The sequence below is a fragment of the Pteropus vampyrus genome, unplaced genomic scaffold (assembly GCF_000151845.1).
Source record: "Pteropus vampyrus isolate Shadow unplaced genomic scaffold, Pvam_2.0 Scaffold82, whole genome shotgun sequence".
NCBI classification, from domain to species: Eukaryota; Metazoa; Chordata; class Mammalia; order Chiroptera; family Pteropodidae; genus Pteropus; species Pteropus vampyrus.
The window spans coordinates 2,718,146-2,736,241 of NW_011888863.1; the positions used below are offsets into that span (position 1 = coordinate 2,718,146).

The 18,096-nt window shown below is 35.3% G+C and overlaps 1 protein-coding gene across 1 annotated transcript in view; it reads right to left on the reverse strand.

Annotated features, from left to right (window-relative positions):
• Positions 1-18,096, reverse strand: part of ITPR2 (inositol 1,4,5-trisphosphate receptor type 2) — a 437,650-nt gene that overhangs the window by 232,897 nt on the left and 186,657 nt on the right. Inside the window, exons 24-28 of the mRNA XM_011363170.2 lie at positions 7,395-7,484; positions 7,152-7,277; positions 4,276-4,398; positions 3,473-3,673; positions 1,337-1,588 (exon numbers count right to left, since the gene is read on the reverse strand). Of these exons, the coding sequence (XP_011361472.1) occupies positions 1,337-1,588; positions 3,473-3,673; positions 4,276-4,398; positions 7,152-7,277; positions 7,395-7,484 (792 nt within the window). The remainder of the gene's footprint in view (positions 1-1,336; positions 1,589-3,472; positions 3,674-4,275; positions 4,399-7,151; positions 7,278-7,394; positions 7,485-18,096) is intronic.

Below are 18,096 nucleotides of genomic sequence, written 5' to 3' on the forward strand. Positions count from 1 at the left end.
TTCAGCATTTTATATGTAATATCTTACTTAATTTCATCCTCCAAGAATCCTATCAGGTCCATACTATAATTATTTCACTATAAAATTGTGACAATTGAAGATGAGAAAGGTTAATAACCTGTTTGCAGTTTGTCACACAGCTAAGAAGTAGAGTGGGTCCAGGTTTCCGACTCATTTTTTTTAATTCATTTGTTCATTCATGCAAAACATATTTATCAAGTGTAGGCTCAGGCTCAGACACTATAACAGTAAATTAGAAACAGATCTTGTTCTCACCCTCATTGAGTGTCTAATCTTGGGAGAGGATGTGAGGGCTACAGATATTTATTAACTAATAAAATGCAAATGTCAAATTTTAAATTATAAACTCTATTGCAGGAGGCTAGGGAAGTCTTCCTTGAGAGGATAATGCCTGAATCAAGGTCTGAGAATGAAGATGAGTGAAGCAGATGTACACAAGAGGTAAGAGTGGTATTGTCAGAGAGAATTGCACATGGGAATAAGCATGGTCAGAATCAAGACCTCAAATAAAAACAGAAACCATGGATTTAATCACTATGCTATGCTTCTTTTCTTTGCCATCTTTCAAACCAACAAAGTCATAAAGTACCCCTGTTTTGAGGTGTCAATAATTCCACAAAATTACACTTTCAAGGTCATCACTACATCAGACTATTTGGAAGTCAGGAAGTTAACCTAACCTGACAACTTTTTACGTTACCGTGATTTAAAATGTTTGGATTTATATCATATTCAGCATATCGCACATTTATGAACTTTGCAACAGTACACAACAGAGGAAAAGAAAGACATCAGTACAATGTGCATTCCTGGAAACCTCATTAATCCTATCGGCAGATGAGCAGTTTGTAATGAGTTTTTTTCCTGCCATCAGAGCCAAACTAGGACAGAGGGTAAAAGATGATGTCTGAATAAAGCAAAGTAAACCTACAGAGTCGTATAGATGATCCTTTCCTTTCCTATCAATCACTGTGAATTATTTACGAAACGTTTTTTTACATTCTCAAGAATATTCTAGAAGTTACAAGTAAATTTTTCAGTTTGTTCACATTGCCGCAGTTAGAAATCAGAGACTCCTGTAGTAGCTTCCAATGCCTATACTTTAAAAAGATTTATAGTCTTTCATAGCTTCTTATAGAACTAAGAAAGTAAACTTTTTAATGTTCTTTTTAAATTTTCATAATTATATAACTAAGCACAATTCTCTGACTAAATATACTATCTCATTATAAATAGCAATACGGGAACTTCTGGCACTTACGCACTTCAAAAATTATTTTCAATTCTATAGCTCCTAAGTGTTTGCCAGGCTTACCTCAGGGATGCAGTCATCATGCGTCACCACCCTCACTATGTCGTCCAGGGGCAGAAGGGAATTGCACTTGATTTCAGTGTAGACGTTTTTCCCCTCTGTACACGCAGCCAGCAACTCCACAAGGGTGATGTGGTAGGCTAGAGGACCACTCTCATCCCCCCGGTCTCTCTCTGAACACATCATTTGGAGAAGGATGGGAAATGATGCTCTATCATTGTAAAATATCAGCACATCTTCACCCCCGTTTATCAACTGAAATGATAATAAGAGAGTCTATATAGCAGTCCAAATACCCTTATAGTTATTGCCGAAGGCTTCTTCTATCTGGAAACGTGTACGTCTTTGTAAAAATGAGAGATAATATTGCAAAAGGAGAACCTATACCAAGGGAGGATGGTAAAAAGATTCTAGTCACGTGCTAAGTGATTAATTATGAATGCTGTCAAAACCAGTAGGGGAGTTACAGGAATGGCAGATGGGGGCAAGAATTAAATGACATTAATGATAGTAAATTGTTCATCAGTGAGTTACCCACTGAAATTAAACCTGCAAAATATTCAAATAAACTTATTTCCCTCTGCTTCAAATGCAAGACTCTACTGCCAAAGCATGAGAAATCTCATAAATCTAATTTTACTAAAGCAGAATAAAGTATCCCCATCCCTTGCAACAGTGACAAAATAAGTAAGCAAGTACATTGAGCCAAACGCAACTCTATAAAACTCTGGAAATTCCATATGTCATAAGCATCAGTAAAAGCAGAGAGATGAGAAATAAAGAGAAAAAAGAAGACTTTGAAAAAGAGAGAAAGAAACAAAACAAATATGCTTTTAGGACACAAATTTTCCTTCCTATTTTGTTTATATATTCTAACCCCAATGTGAGATATTTTGGTGGGTAACACAGCTAATATAATTTTTTTGTTTTATTTAAATTCATAGCATATTTAAATTGATTAAGAATTATTTGGCTTAGTTTGAAAGTTTCGTTGAAGATGATGTATATGTGCCAAAAACATGTGTTATATCTTTACACAATATAATATTACAAATGCTTCTTTACACATAGGAACACTTCACCTCCTAAGTGTCATACAACTGACTTAAGTATTTGCTGCTTTCCCACGGTAATTCTTTCCTTTATGATCAGAATACAAAATCAAATTGATTCCCACACATTTCTAGGCAATGAAGAACTAGTGTGAATGTAAATGTAGATAAGAAAAAGGTAACTTTTACAAGTGAAAATGTTCATTATAATGTTTAAGAACAAAAATTTATGTTAAAAATTCAAAGCTTTATGCTGGATTAATTTTAACATTTCTGTGAGGAAGGAGGGCTCACATTACATGAATATAGAAATCACCCTCATTCCCAAATTTAAATTATATATCGGGAAAATCTCCCAAAACAATATAATCTACTACATAACTGTTAGCTATATTTGAAAGCTGCCTTAATTCATACAATCCTTTAGAAAAACATTTGGTCACAGAGCAATGATTTAACCCAATGGGCTCAAAGAGCTTTCAGCTTTCCACCATATCACATGGTTCTCAGTGAGTAACTTACTCATTTCATAAATCACACAATGAAAATGACAAAATAAATTAAGTACTTCATTCATTTGTTTTTCTTAAATTTTTAACTTACTCTAAACAGCTAAGTTTTCACGTGTAATAAATCACTGATGAATACTTTCTATTAATTAGTTTCGTTCCCTTTAAAGAACTCTGCAAACAGTAGCAGAGAGCACCCATTCTATACTGCAGGAACAGAGTAAAAAGGCACTGGAAAAGCATAGTTTAATCCATTTTTGTTATGTGTTAAAAACTTAGAAGTATAAAATTTTCTCATTCTCATTCTAAATAATCTGCAACATTTCATAGGATCTTAATCATCATTTAAAGTACACAAATTCATTAAGGATCAAAAATAAAAGTACACTCATAGAAAATTATAAAATCAACTTATGTTACTTCACTAGACTTAAGCAAAATATATGCTTAAGTAGTCATGATTAAACTATTTTCCAAATATACGTCGCTGCATTTTCTTTGACTCTGAGTTAACAGAAAACACTTATTTGAGCATGTTGTTTGTGTGAAGCTGACAAAATGACAAACCGAGAACCTACCTCTGTCATTACCATATCCTGGCATTTCTTCACATATTTACCATCTGCTTTTACAATCGTTTGCAAAAACCTCAGGTACTCCACGTGGCGACCGTGTGTCTCAATGCAGTGCACGAAATGCTGCACAACTCTCTCGCTGATTTCATTGCACAGATGGTAATTGTTCATGAAGATGTGCCGCATGGTTTCTGCTTCAAGGAGCTGAACAGAGAGGAACGTGCCCTTGTAATTCTGACAAGATCAGTTTTCTAAGCTACAGTACTTAGACTAATTTCCCTGCTTGTGATCAGTTTTATATGTTATGCAAAACCATAAATGCAATGAGATCATTCGCCACTAAAAGAAAACTGAGCTCACAAAGAAATTTAGTTGGGAAAAGGTACTTATTATCATAAAGATCAACATGTTGGCAACAGTATTCTTGAGATTAATTTAATAATCTGTTATTCAAAGTTAGCTCTTCCATAGTACCCGCTTATACATATTTTACCGAGCAAACTCCACCTTCGAGTTTTCCGTATTTATCTTACTCATGGCACTGCAGAGTTAGTCCTTTGTTCTACCACACCATTTTCCTAACATTAAACTATACACAAATAAATGAAATGGTTATTTGCAGGTAATTTTTTCCAAGTCTCTTTAAATGTTTCTTTAATAGAAATAATATTCACTTTGAGGGAGGAAGCCCCTATAAGGAAAAAAAATGAGGTGATGAAGATTCATAAAATTCTATTCAGCAATGCTGCTAAAATTAATTTGATGGACACTTTACTGTAAATATAAGAAGTCACTAAAATACTTACCCCAGGAGTTAAAAACAAATTCAGATGTTTATGAAGGAGAACTTGATTCTGTGGGTTTCCCCGACAGAAATTCTGCAGGAATGTATGGGCCAGGTTCATTACTTCATTCATCTTTTCATCATTCTGTAAGTTAAAGAGAGGCACGTGATACAGAGAAACAAACATAGCACTGCAAAAGTATTCTCAAAAAATAATGTTTGGGGGCATGTGCACTTTTTCTCTGCCTGCCACTGTTTTACATTCTCCTTTCTCTGTGCCCTTTCTGTTTCTATGACTCTCCCAGTTACCCCCACAGAACACCCCCTACCACCAGTTTTAGATGTTTCTTGCCTCTTTATTCCTCCTCCTATTATCAGTTCTGCTCCACTCTCAATTCCGTCTTTCACGGTCTTGCTTTCTCCCCAACTTTTCTGCTTATCCACTTCATTTTCCCATCTCTGTACGTATCTGCCTCTTCCTCCCCTGCCTCTGCCTCAAACCCCTCGGTCCTCCTTCTCTCTCTCTCTGGCCCCATCCTCTCTGTTTCTCCACCCTTCTCTGCTGCCATCCCTCTCATTCCTCCCTTTCTTGGATTTCCACTCTTTCCTGGTGTTTCTAGGTATCTGGGTCTTCTCAGGGTTTTTTGCTTATTTGTTTTACTTTGCTTCTCCTCTTTCCCCACCTTCTATATAACCCCTCTTGCTCAAACTTCTCCCTTTCCACTGTTTCTCCCAGCATCTCTTCCTCCTCTTCTTGTCCCTTCTATTCCGCTCCTGCTCCTGTTCCCTTGTCCTCCTGTCTTGCCCTTATTCTCTTTCTTTTCCTCACTCACTTTTCCTCTCATCCCCTACCCTGTAAATTTCTCTATTTTTTTCTGACCTTATATCTGTCCTCTCCTCTCCCTTCTCTGCCCATTCTTTGCTATTGATTTGGTCTCCAATTTCCACGTCTTTCTTTTCCTTTTTCCTTTTTCCCTTTGCTTTCTCTCCTAATCTTTTCCCCCTCTTTTTTTTTGTGTTTTTTTTTTTTTTTTTTTTTTTTTTGTCCCTCTTTCTTAGCACATGTACTTTTAGGTTGCTTTCCTTATTCACTGCCATTTTCCAAAGTTCCATAATACTATCATTTGCTTATAGGACTCTCATTAAGAAACTTGAATCTCAAAGTTTACAAAGAATGCAAAGTTCTCTTCTTAAAAATGGTCTTTTAACAATATCACTGAAACTATCTAAACTTTGCCTGACTAGTTCATTTTCCTATTTGTCATGTGGTTCGTGTCAGAGATGCAAACTGGACTCATGTTTTAATTAGTAGTTTATATTAAATAATTTTAATGCTTTCTTTTTTCCTAATCTAAGAGTCTATAGTTTATGCCATTTATAGTTAAACAAACAGCCTAAGATCATTAATAGAAACATTTCCTCATATTTAAAATGGGATGAATAAGACTAATAATAAGTAAAAACTCCATTCCTAATTTTAAAATAGGAAAATTTTTACTTCAAAATCTACTAACACTTTCCTTTACTTATATAATCCAGGAATGGTAAAAAGACATAAGAAACTTCAGCCACAGGAATACCCAATTCCCGCTGAAAAGCTGAACAGTACAGAAGAACTCCCAGTGGGGAGGCGCCTCTATGAACTAAGAGGCCTGGCATGGCACACTGGTGTTCAAGAGAGATAAAAAGGGCATCCACCCTGGGGGTGTCAGAGCCTGAATGGGGTGCAGAGGGCACTCATGTGGAAGAATGAGCAGCGGCAGCGATGACAGATCAGTTATTATAGAGTAGTCATAAATCAGTGATTATATGTGCACACATGCACATATTCCCTAGCTTTGTCTATTTATAGGGACTGGAGGGGCAAAACCCCAATAGCAATAAGAACACTTAGTTCTCAGAACTTTGCTTCTAAATACCATTCTCTCTGGAAGAGAACTGGGGCTACTTAAAGAAATGGCTCATTCCAGAGTTGGAGCAAGAAGAATGAAAGGAGAGCGTGGAACATTTCAATGCGCAAAAGAGCAAGGAACTACTTATGAGAACAAGTCACAGGACAGAGAAGCTAGTTTGAAAGGGCTCCATTGGCCAAATCTGGAGCAATCTGAGAATCAAAATAATAATGATAGAAACCTAGTAGAATCTATTGACTAAAATGAGCGTCCACAAGTCCATAATGATAAAAATAAATAAATGAATACATTGAAAATTTGATGAAGAATGGGCTATTTACCTAGTTTCAAAGAACCTCTCCACAAAATTCTTATTAATTATAAAAGAAAAATGAGTACTTCACAAGGGAGAATCCTGGCAGACACCAGGATTCTGATCACCTTAGTTAAGTGATCAGAGTGAACATCATTGGTAATGAGACAAATCAAAATTGTGTGCCGCCCATAAAATAGTGGGAAGAATTTAGCGTCATTTCTGTTACATTCCTGCCAAAAATGCATAACTGAATCTAATCACGAGGAAATATCAGATGACTCAGATTAAGAGACAGTCTTCCAAGTAGCTGGTCTGTCTCCAAAAGTTTCGATGTCATGAAAGTTCAAGAATGAGGAGATTTAAATAGACATGACAACAAAACAGCACCTGTTTCTTAGTAGATCTCCTTGTCAAACAGGACACGATTGGGATAATGGGAGAAATGTGAATGGCTTGTGAGAATTAAGTGGCAGTAAATTGTCATACTCTTTCCTGATTTGGAAGGTTGTCATGTGGTTATGTAGAAAAGGGTCCTGATTTGTAGAAAATAAGACACTAACTGGCTCAGGGGTGATGAGGCATCAGATTGGATGCTTACTTTCAAAGAGTTCGAGGAAAAAAACTCATTGTAACTTTGCTATATGTTTGAAATTAGATCAAAATAAAAATAAACTTTAAGGAAGAACTAACCTTTTCATAGGGTATCTGCAGAAGATCCAACACCACTGAATGAGCTCCCATATTTTTCAGTAATCGTTGATGTTGATTCCGACACTTTTTATTCTGTATACACAGTTTACTTAGCCTAATCAAAATCTTCAAAAAGAAGAAAAGCAGTAAATGTAACAAATATAACATTAAATATAACACACTTGCCAAAATTCTTTGCCATGCAAATATAAAACCATATAAAAATATTTTACTTCCACTGACCTCCTTTACAATCCGGTAGTTATTGCTCTTATTGCTGTCAATCTGTGGTTTCTTTGTTCCGTCCTGCACTGGACTTAAAATGTTTGATTCCTAAAATAAACACAAATATGTATTTTTATGCCTTATATAGCATTGTAATAAATTTACTTTGTAATAAGTAATACACACATTTTAAAACTATTTTGTAATAAATTTATTATTCGACTTAAGTATTTCCTTTGTACTTTTTTATCCAATAAAAAAATTCTCTGGCTTGTATGAGTCATGCAAATTACCACTTCCTAATAATGAGCAAATTACAAGATAAATGTCATTAATAGTAATTCATGGGCTAAGGTAAAAAGGAAAAGCTATTACACATCAGTGCATTTTCTTATGGTAAACATATCAGACATATCATGGCTTTATATTGCCTATATAAGAAAGAATAGTAAAAACCCAGAGCACAAAAGGTATAATTATATCATCAGGAATGAACTTCAGGAAAAAAAAGAATGAAGAAGACTATCATAACAACTAAAAAACATTTCGGAAATGGTAGGAAAGAACACCTTAACCCAAGAATTCTCTGCCAGGTTACCATGACATCCTTAAAGACTAATGACGTGAGGCCAACCAAGCATGTACAAAAGCATGAAAATAAAAGAAAGGAAATAAAATTTAAATTAAAAATAATATTTTAAATTACTAAATTGATGAAGCGGATTAAGAGAACCTGAAACACGAAAAATATTCCATTATATCAACCAATATCCATAGCATATAATAAAAACAAATATAGAGCGCACATATTTTAATTAACTATTGCAGTCACCATATGAAAATAATACACCAGTCACAAACAATTTAATTCATGAACATTTATTAAGAGTTAATACACACCTGGTACTAGACAAGGTGAATGGATCTAAAAGAAATAAAAGATATGGCCCTTCTCATAAGAAAATTACAGCCTACCTAAGAAAATAGGGAGAAAGATAAAAATAAAGATTTGTACTGAGAATTCACTAGTCAGAGAGAGAGAGGGAGACTCGCTATAGCTTTAGACAGCATTATGAAGGAAGTCAAGTTTAAGGCAAGGTCTGGAAAGGTAAAAACTAGTTAAGCATGAGAGACATGTAGGAGGGCAAGGGGACATTTGTCAGGTGAAGAAGTCACCTTAAATAAAGAACAAGCATAACAGTGTAGAAAGTGGCAAGAACTGACAGTGCATGTTGTAAGAGAGTGGGAAATTGAGTAAAGTGAGCCCTGATTACTTCCCTGATTTACAATATGTACAAAATTGCAATTGGGATAAATGTCAAGTTCAGCCTGGGTCAAAAAAACACCATTTACTCCTGACTATATTGATGGTGCTTGGCTCTCTCAGTTAAAGGGGATCCAAATCTAACCTCGGGAAAAAAGTAACAAAAATATATGAACCCAGTTGATATTATTTCATTTATCCCAATCTGTTATTTCTTTTGTGTTCTGTGACAAATCACAAAATTACTATAAACCAAGAAAGAAAGAAAAAATACTATCCTTGCTAGTCAAAAAATTTGGATGAAATATTTCAAGCAAGAGAGCGACTGATCAGTGTTGAGCCTTCACCACTCCTCAATAAGCTTTGCATTCCCTTTTTGCTTCTCTCCATTGTCTAAGACAGAGACTCCCAATCTGACCTCTACCTTAGCAAGTAACCTCTTCTCCCACTTTACTGAACATATGGAAAGTCCCCTACATGAAATTTCTTTTTTCCACCTGAAAATTTCCAGTGTCATCCACAAAACTGTCTATTTTCCCACTGTCTCAGAAAAAAAGGTTTGATGTATGGATTTTTAAAATTCCATTTTGCCTGCCTCTTCTCCCTGCTCATCCCTGTTTCTAAGTGCATGGGCAGCTTTTACCCTCTACTCTTTCCATTCTCTTTAAAATATGGCCAAGTTGGGGCTTACCAAGCACTTTCAGAATTCTTGCCCATCCTGGGAAGTAGTCTCACATCTCAGATTATTGTTCCCACTAAATTTCTCAAAAAAAAAAAAAAAATCTACCACACATTGTGCTAAAATTGCTTTACATGCCAATGACTCATAATCACCAAAACTTTCTTTAGCATTTTATTCTGTGATTCACTACCATTTTCTTTAAACCCCACTCTTTCAGTTTCATTGTGACCTGATACTCTTTCGAGATTACCTTCTTACCTTGTCTCTTTCATTCAAGAGAATTGGAACTGCAAAAAGTAAAAGGTATAAACACTAAAATCATTCAAAATGTTACTGTTAGAATCCAGGGTTGTGTCATCTATCTATCCTAATAAACTCTAAGAGGAAAATGAAAGCAGTTGAAATGCACCCAAGGTAAATAAAAGAGAAAAAAAATGCAAAATATTGTGTGTAAGACAATTAACACTAAGTAAATCCTAAAAAGTTGTAGAATAAAATTAAAAACTGTATGTGTAAGTGAAGCCAGTGTAGAAGAGGGAAGGAGCCTGAGTGCTAATATGAATGAAAACTATTTAGATGGAAAGAGACTGGAGGTGAGAGAATGAGACAAACAGGGTTTCTATTTGATAGCAATAGTAATTTATTAATGAGAAGTAGAAATTGCAAAAGCAAGAAATAAAATTAAATTTCCTTTCCTGTTCACAGAAGTTGAGATTGAATTTTTAAAAGACCATATTCTTTTTTTTTTTTCTGTAAGAGAAGAAATATTAAACAAACAAAAAAACCCAAGTTTGTACTACAAAGCCGGATTAGGATAATATCAAATCCAAAGATTGGCAAAGGAAATCTTTCTGATATATGTCAACTTTTAAAAAATCAGTTTAAAATAAAGGCAAAACTTTGGCAGATATATTTAAGTCTACTTTTTAAACAATAACTTGAAGAAAAAGCAACTTGAAGAAAAAGTCTTGTTTTAAGAAAAGTAATCTCAGGCAAAACATACTACATTATGAAAAGCTCTTTAGTACAGCCCAAGGGAAGATATAGACAATGTTAACCTCTGTAAGTATGGGAATTATGAAGAATAATTATTTTAATTTAAAAGTGCCAGCAGTCATCAAAAGGCAACATTGGAGGCAACATTGGAGAATTCAATAAAAAGCCCCTTTTAATTTCAGAAACTAATTCAATGTAATTAAACTAAACAAAAATATTAACCAATAGAACATCTGGATGACTGTAAAAGCAGCAATCAGAGGAATTTAAGAAATATGTAAACTATATAACTACCGTTAGTTCTCTTTTTCTTATTTTAATACCAAAATGCTCCAAGTGAAGGTGTTCCAAGAGTTTTCCTATAGAAAGAGCGAAAATTGGTTATATTTTTTATACCCTATACAACTTTGGTCCTAGGTCAGTGGCCAAATCTATAAAGCCCTAGCTTTATTCTAATGAAAAAATATTAGTAAGGCGCAAAATGTAGAGTGTAACTTTATGCAGTGTCCCAAAGTTGAGAAGGCTTAAAAAAAAATGTGTAACAGAACAGTGCCATGCTTATAGTAGATATCCAAATTATACTTTGGAGAACAGTGATGAAGAATAAAGATGGCAGTCCAAAAGTACTTGCACTTGATTGTAGTGGCTTCCTATCATCTAGAAGAGTTTAAATTTATTACTTCTAATGGAATATTTAAAAACTGCTTAGTTAATTGATTTTATAGAAGCAGCTAGATTTTTAATCGCATAATATATACTGTATCATAAAACAGTAAATTCAGAAACAACATAGCAAGAATAGTTTAGAAGGGTCTAGAAATTTCCAAAAGGGTCTAGAAATTGGGAGCACAGCAGGGTTCTAAATAGAGACTCAAATAGAGAATATCTAAATAAATACTGGTACTGAATACAGTTTCCCTCCAAAAGTTATCTTGCATCAGGCAAGGAAACTCTTTTACATAAAGAACAAAACTGATACAAAAAAGTAATATTGTACAAACTATATGGTGAACTAAATATTGGCACCAATTAGTGGGGATCTTTCTCCTTCATTTAAACAAGAGCAATTATGCTTTAAAAATTTTTTTTTTCCAAATCCTACAATGTAGAACTGCCTGCACCTGCAACTGCATGATTACAATAATTCAGTGCATGTCCGTCTTTGTCCCCACCCTGCACTGAAGTTAAAGGACGTCCTTCCTCAGCAATGTCATCAAGTCAGCAAGACTGCAGAGCATTCTGCTCACCATCTGTATCCCTAGCCTCTCTTTCTGTAACCAGTATTCAACTGAATCAGTGGCATCATTTACCAAGTTATCCACCTCCCAACTTCAGAGGTCAAAGGCCTTCCTTTTCCCTTCCCACCTCCCTCCAAAACATATATCTGAATATATATGTATATATATCTATATAAACATATATATGAATATATATATTCAGGCTTTTATACTTTACTGACCAATCAGATTATCATTTAGTTGAAGCTCTTCATAGTATCTGTCACCTCCTTCAGACAATTGAATGACAACCTCACTGTGGGATGGCACAGGCATTTCTCCACTGCCATCTAAGAGTAACATATACTAGTCATTTAGAAAATATCTAGGGAGTTGCAGAATTCCCTAAAATTGCCCTAGATCTTATCTGACCTTGCGATGTAAAGCTAATTTGGACCATCATGGGGTCATGGTTGACAGTCTCCGCTTCCCTGGTTGGCACCTAAGGCTGCTTGAAGACTTGGCCCAGTTTGTGGAAGAAGTTGTGTCCGTCATTATTGGTGGATAACTTCCCTCCAGACTTTGCTCAGCTCAGGCCCAAATCCCTTCCCTTCCAGAGGGTAAATACATATTCCTGACTTTACTCCAAAACTGTTTTCCTTTCGCTTTGTCCCAAGACAAATACAATATTGTTATTTTCTGACCCATTTGATGTCATGTGGATTAGTATTTGATAATGTTTAATCAGAGATCCTAGAAAACATCCCAAATATCCTTGACTACCTATATCTATGATGAAGAAGGTAACAAAAATCTATGTGCCACTGAACTGCATTCTATTTGCTTAGAGAAATACTGGGAAAAACAAAGAATGTACTGATGATAGGCATGTTTGATGTAAACGAATAGCTGTTTTCATGAGAATGCAACAGAATCCCATTATAACACAGCAATGTACAATACTTTTTATATGATATTTTTTATAATACTTTATTTATATGGCATAATATACGTATATAATACTTTTTTATATAACCCTTGCCGCTATTATATAAAATGTAGTAAGGACAGGCAACCGTTTAGTTAGCAGGGTGACCTTGAATAACAAAGCACTATACAGGAAACGGAAACATTTGTGACACAGCAGAGCCTGTAGAGACTGTCTGGTACCTGCTATGTGACATGAAGGAAGCTCCCCAGTTGCAGTCACATTACAGCGCAGCCTGATATGGCTACAAGGAGGGGGTTATGTGCATAGAATGTGAAAGGAAATAATCAGAATTTTCTTTAGACTCACTTGTTAGCAAGGAATCATTACAGAAATGTTCATGCCTGTCCAAATGACACATACTTATTCTGATTTGAATGAATCAACTTCTATAATTTCCTTGTAAGCCACTTGCTGAGGTAAAGAAACCATACAGAAACTTTAATCCTTACTTACAACTTATATTAAATTAAGAACAAATATCAAAGTGAAAAAAACAAGTCAAGATATCAACTGTAACTGTCCTTTATAACATGAAGGGAAATACTAAGTTTATGCTAAAACAGTATTAATTTAAAAGTAGGCCAGAAGACAAAAGGGAAAATTTTTCTTATAGCAGAAGTAATTCAAAGAAACAAATTCAGGACATATAAGTTTTACATATAAGAATTTGCATTACAACCAGATAGAATCATGATGTATAAAGTAGCATTTGGCTCAAAACCAAAAATTAGTTTTCAGATGTATGTTTCTGAAAGAATTTATTAAATGATACTCATCTGGCAATCACCTTCAGGAACATTAGCTCAGACATAAGGGACAGGAATATGTAATGTTAGATAAATAAAGTAAACATACAACGAGGTCCGGGACAAAAATAGAAAACGTAGACAATAAAACAAATCCATAGAAAGAAAACTCAAAAAAGCAATCTCCAAAATTAATGAGTAAAAGTTCGTGCAATTACCAGTGTCCTTCACTGATAAGATCATGTAGAAAGAGTCTGTCTAAAACACATGGACTTTTCTCCACCAAGCCATGAAGGTCAGACATTCTACCAGTTACTTTTGTCAAAAGTCAGTCAATCTCAAGTTTTGCTGAAGAAAAAAAGTTTGTGTAAAACTATTTTCCTGCTGTGCAGAATCAAAGTACTAACACTTGGAAAAGCACGATTTTCTTTCAAGATATCCTTCTAGAAGGATCTGCCTCCTTGCCAGCTTGCTTTATCAAAGAAAAAAGATCAGATGTGCTAAGTAAAGAATGAAAACTAGTTTTTGCTTTTATATTGGAATGGAATGTGGAGGTAACAGAAAAACCATCAGACAAGGAAGGTATGCCTAGAGAGAAATGGAGAACAAGCAATGGAGGGGAAGGAAAGAGAGGGAGGGAGAGAAGAAAGGAAGGAATTAAATTCATTCTCTCACTAAGATAAATCTGCAAACTACAATCCAAATACCTATGATAAAAGTTAATGTTAAGAAAGAAAACACAAAAACTCAATAATGAGATTATATCATTCCCAGTGAAATGTAAAAAATCAAAAAATCTGAAAGGATTTTTAAACATAAGTATGTATAAAATAATTAGAAATAAAGTGAGAAATAACATCTCTCTACAGAGGCGGACCCCCCTGTCGTTGCCACATGCTCAGGATTACTCCACAGCATCACTCAGTATGGATAAGGGATAGCTTTATTGGGAAAAGGGAAACTACAAGCCAAGCTTCAGTAAGAGAAAAGAAAGCATGTGTCCCCCATCTTTCCATCATCCCACAGAGAGGTTCTGGGTACTCCACTGAACATGAGGATGAGTGTCTAGATTTCCGAGTGACCATCTCCACTCCCTACCTCATAGTAATTTCTTACAGGCCACATTTGACAGAAACCTATCAATCAAGGTATACACAAACTTCCTGGGTACCAGGCAGTCCAGATTTAGGGGGGGCCTGTTGTTTATAGGAATTGATCAAGCATATCAGCTATGGGGCCCACAAAAATTAGACTGCTCCTGCTGAGAGGCAGAAGCCACAGGTCCCATGGGAACACAAATTAAGGTACAGCCTCTGAGAAGAGAAAACAACCACCCTACCTCCACCCAACCTCACTCCGGCAAACAGTCTGGCCAGCTTATTGTCCAAACAACCCAGAGTGAGCCCCCAGGGATGTTTTTCAGTTAACTCTGTCCCTTATATAATAAATACATCCACTAAAATAACAAAAATTATGAAGTAAAAACAGGCAAATATGATTCTAGAATGCATGGATATGACAGAACCAATTAGAAACCCTGAAAAATGAAAATATAGTCTTCAAAGTAAAAACTCAATAGATGGTTTAAACATCAGATTTTAGATCAGTGAGGGTATAAGTTGTTTTTGTTTGTTTGTTTTTTGGGTTTTTTTTAAGAAGTAGGCAACCATATCTAGGCAATCACCTTGATAGATGTAGAGATATATATACAAATATAGACACACAATCATTAGGAAGAAAAATTAACAACACAAATAAATAACATGAGTGGGAACTTCTCTCAGAAGCACTGTGATGCCCAAGTGACCTGCTTCTTAACCCTTAATAAAGAGGTGGATGAATATAAAGGGCAATCCTGACTTAACCCACTCAGATATGGTTTCCTGTGTTAATCCCTCTTTCCTATATTTAGAAGTCAACATGTATTTGAATGTGATGAATTAGTAATGCTACTGATGTTGCCAACTTGTTATACTCTAGCCTTTAAGCTTTCAGCAATGCCCTAGAAGATAAGTTTAATAATTGGAAACACTATACTGTACAATAGGTAATAAAGCTTATAGATGCAGTGGGCTTACTGGATGACCAAATCAATCCCGTCATCTTCCCTATTTATAAAAGATCAACTACAATAATGGGATAATTTTGGATCATATGCTGATATTTGTTAGTAGATGAATTATAAATTCACATTTATTGCCCAAAGTAAACAGAACTTACCACTGAGGGAAAAAAAAACTTTTATATTATTGGAGACACCTTTTACTAATAAAATGAAGAACCATGTTAGTGTTATCTGGTCTTCTGCTCTCTAAGCAGGCACGAAGTTAGACCATTATGAGCTGGTTTAAAACAATGCCAATCATCCTGTGTTTAGAGCCTTTGTAAAGATTTACTAAACACAAAGGATTATTATCTCTACTGGCCGGCTAGATTGTATGCTGCCTGCTACTGGCTGTTTCCATTGATATTGTGATATATTTCATCCTGTTTACAATATATTGTCTCTATCTTTGGCCGTTGGTTCATTGCATAATATAGATCATTAGGCTATGTACAAGTTTGTGACTTTGTAGTTTCTTTTTTCTCCTTATATTAATCTACTACAAATGTACCATTTTCCTAGCTTCTCAATCCACCTATTTGTATGCATTTCTACAGCTATTTCTCTAGTTTATGCTCATATAACTTCACAACTGAATTTGGGCAAGAGGCTTCTAATTGGTCCCCACCTTTAGTTTCCTGTTCTGCTGAACCACTCTGAATTCTGAGAGACTACTTTCCAAGAAAGTATACTTATCCCCCTCCCCAAGAATCTTCAAAGGCTCCCAAATCCCAGCCACTTCAAATACAAACCATTTATTCTGACTGAACTCTCCATTTTCTGTACCACATAGTTCAGTATTGAATCAGACCTCTGTCATACTGTTTTATAGGTGTCCATTCTGTGTGTTCATTCTTTAAGGGCAAGAGCCATATCTTGAATATTAGATTTGAATCTAGGTATCAAGCTTTAAGAAAGAAAATGAGAAATTCAGGTATGTACAAAGGCAAATAAGCATGATGGTGAATGGACTGAAATTATGCTTTAAGCAGAATGTTTAAAAGAATGAGTTTGCACTGGAGAAAAATGACAGCAATCAAATGGAAGAGGTTCAGATAAGGCCCACATTGCCGCAAATCTCGTGTCAGTAAACAGACATTAAAAGGATAAATATATGGGTTCAAAATAAAGAATTCCCCACTGTTAAGAACCGTCGAACAGAATATGACAAAGTATGCAGAGAAACTTCTATGAGTGTACAGCATCTAAAAGTCATAGAAACATATTTAAAATATCTCCTTTTAGTAAAGAGAAGGAAGCACACGAAGGCCAGAAACCATAAAATTACATCAAAATTTCCAAGCAGTAATCAAGCACTGGATTTACTGTTGACCTTGAGGGCATCACTCTGTACCTGATAATTTGGATACTGAGTTTTAATATGTCTCACATATGCACATGAAAGAAAGGAAACAAAGCTTGGTTCCCAAGCAAGAGAGAAGGTCTGATCAGAGACCCTGCAATTAGAACTAGGAATACCTAAAGGAGATGCCCACAGTGATAAACCAGGGAAAGATGTGGCCCACAGAAGAGCAAAGGGGTACCTGTCTTGGCCTTGGCTTGGTCAAAACCAAAAAAAAAAAAATGAGGAGGGCAACTCTCTTGAGCTCCTGTATACAAAGACAAGCCCACTTTCACTAAAGATTGGAGGTAGAATTCCCACTAATAAAGGAGCCCTAAAAGTCTCAAGCCAAAAACTTTGTTTAATATCATTACAAAATGTAGTATTTCAAAGTGTCTCACAGAGGCAAATGAAATCTTCTCTGGATTAAACATAAGCATCAGAGGAATTCCACAGATAAAGTTCCAAAGAATCTAAATTCATAAAAAAATTTTAAATTACTAAATATGTACGTAAACACATTCCCAAGGCCTTCTGCAAGAATAATGAATTTAAAACTGCCAATAGCCCTCCTGTTACAAAACAACGAGAACCTAGATATGGAAACCTATTTTAAGTACATTTCTCAGCTTACAGAAAACAAAGGTGACTCCAAAAGACCCCATCCACCATCTATAAAGGAAAAAAAGGAACCTGAAACCAGACCAGACAGCTCCAAGCTTCAAGAAAACTTGTCAGGTTTCCCTGAAAGCAAATGTCAATTCTACTAGCTCTGCAACCCAGAGGCTAAGTCAACTCTGAGCAAGTGTTAGTTAAGTCTGGCGAGCTCAACCCTATCCTCCACACTTCAGACGTGGTCTCAGGCTAACAGCGCCCCCTGGCCACAGGCCGAGGCAATCACAAATACTACAAGGAGGAAAACATGCCGGATTTCAACCTCCAGGTCTGAAGTCGAAAAAACATGAGCTAAACATCTACACTCAAAAGATTAGAGCAGCTGTACTCATAATGGTGAGAATCGAAAGCAACCAAGATGTCCTTCAATATACATGACATTTGTCACAACCCATAGTACAACACAAAAAGTGAAATCTAAAGTGAACTATATACTTTAATAATACTGTATCAATATTGGCTCATCAATACTAACAAATGTACCACACTAATGCAATATGTTAATAATAGAGAGAAATAAGGAGAAGAGTTAATTTATGAGAAAGCTCTGTATTTTCTGCATAATTTTTTTCTAAATCTAAAAGTGCTCTAAAAATAGTCTATTTTTAAAAAGATATGAGCAAATAATCAAAGATGACCAAAAATATAATGAAACAGCAACATGAATGAGAACCAAAAGAAACTCCCAACTAGTTCAGATCCT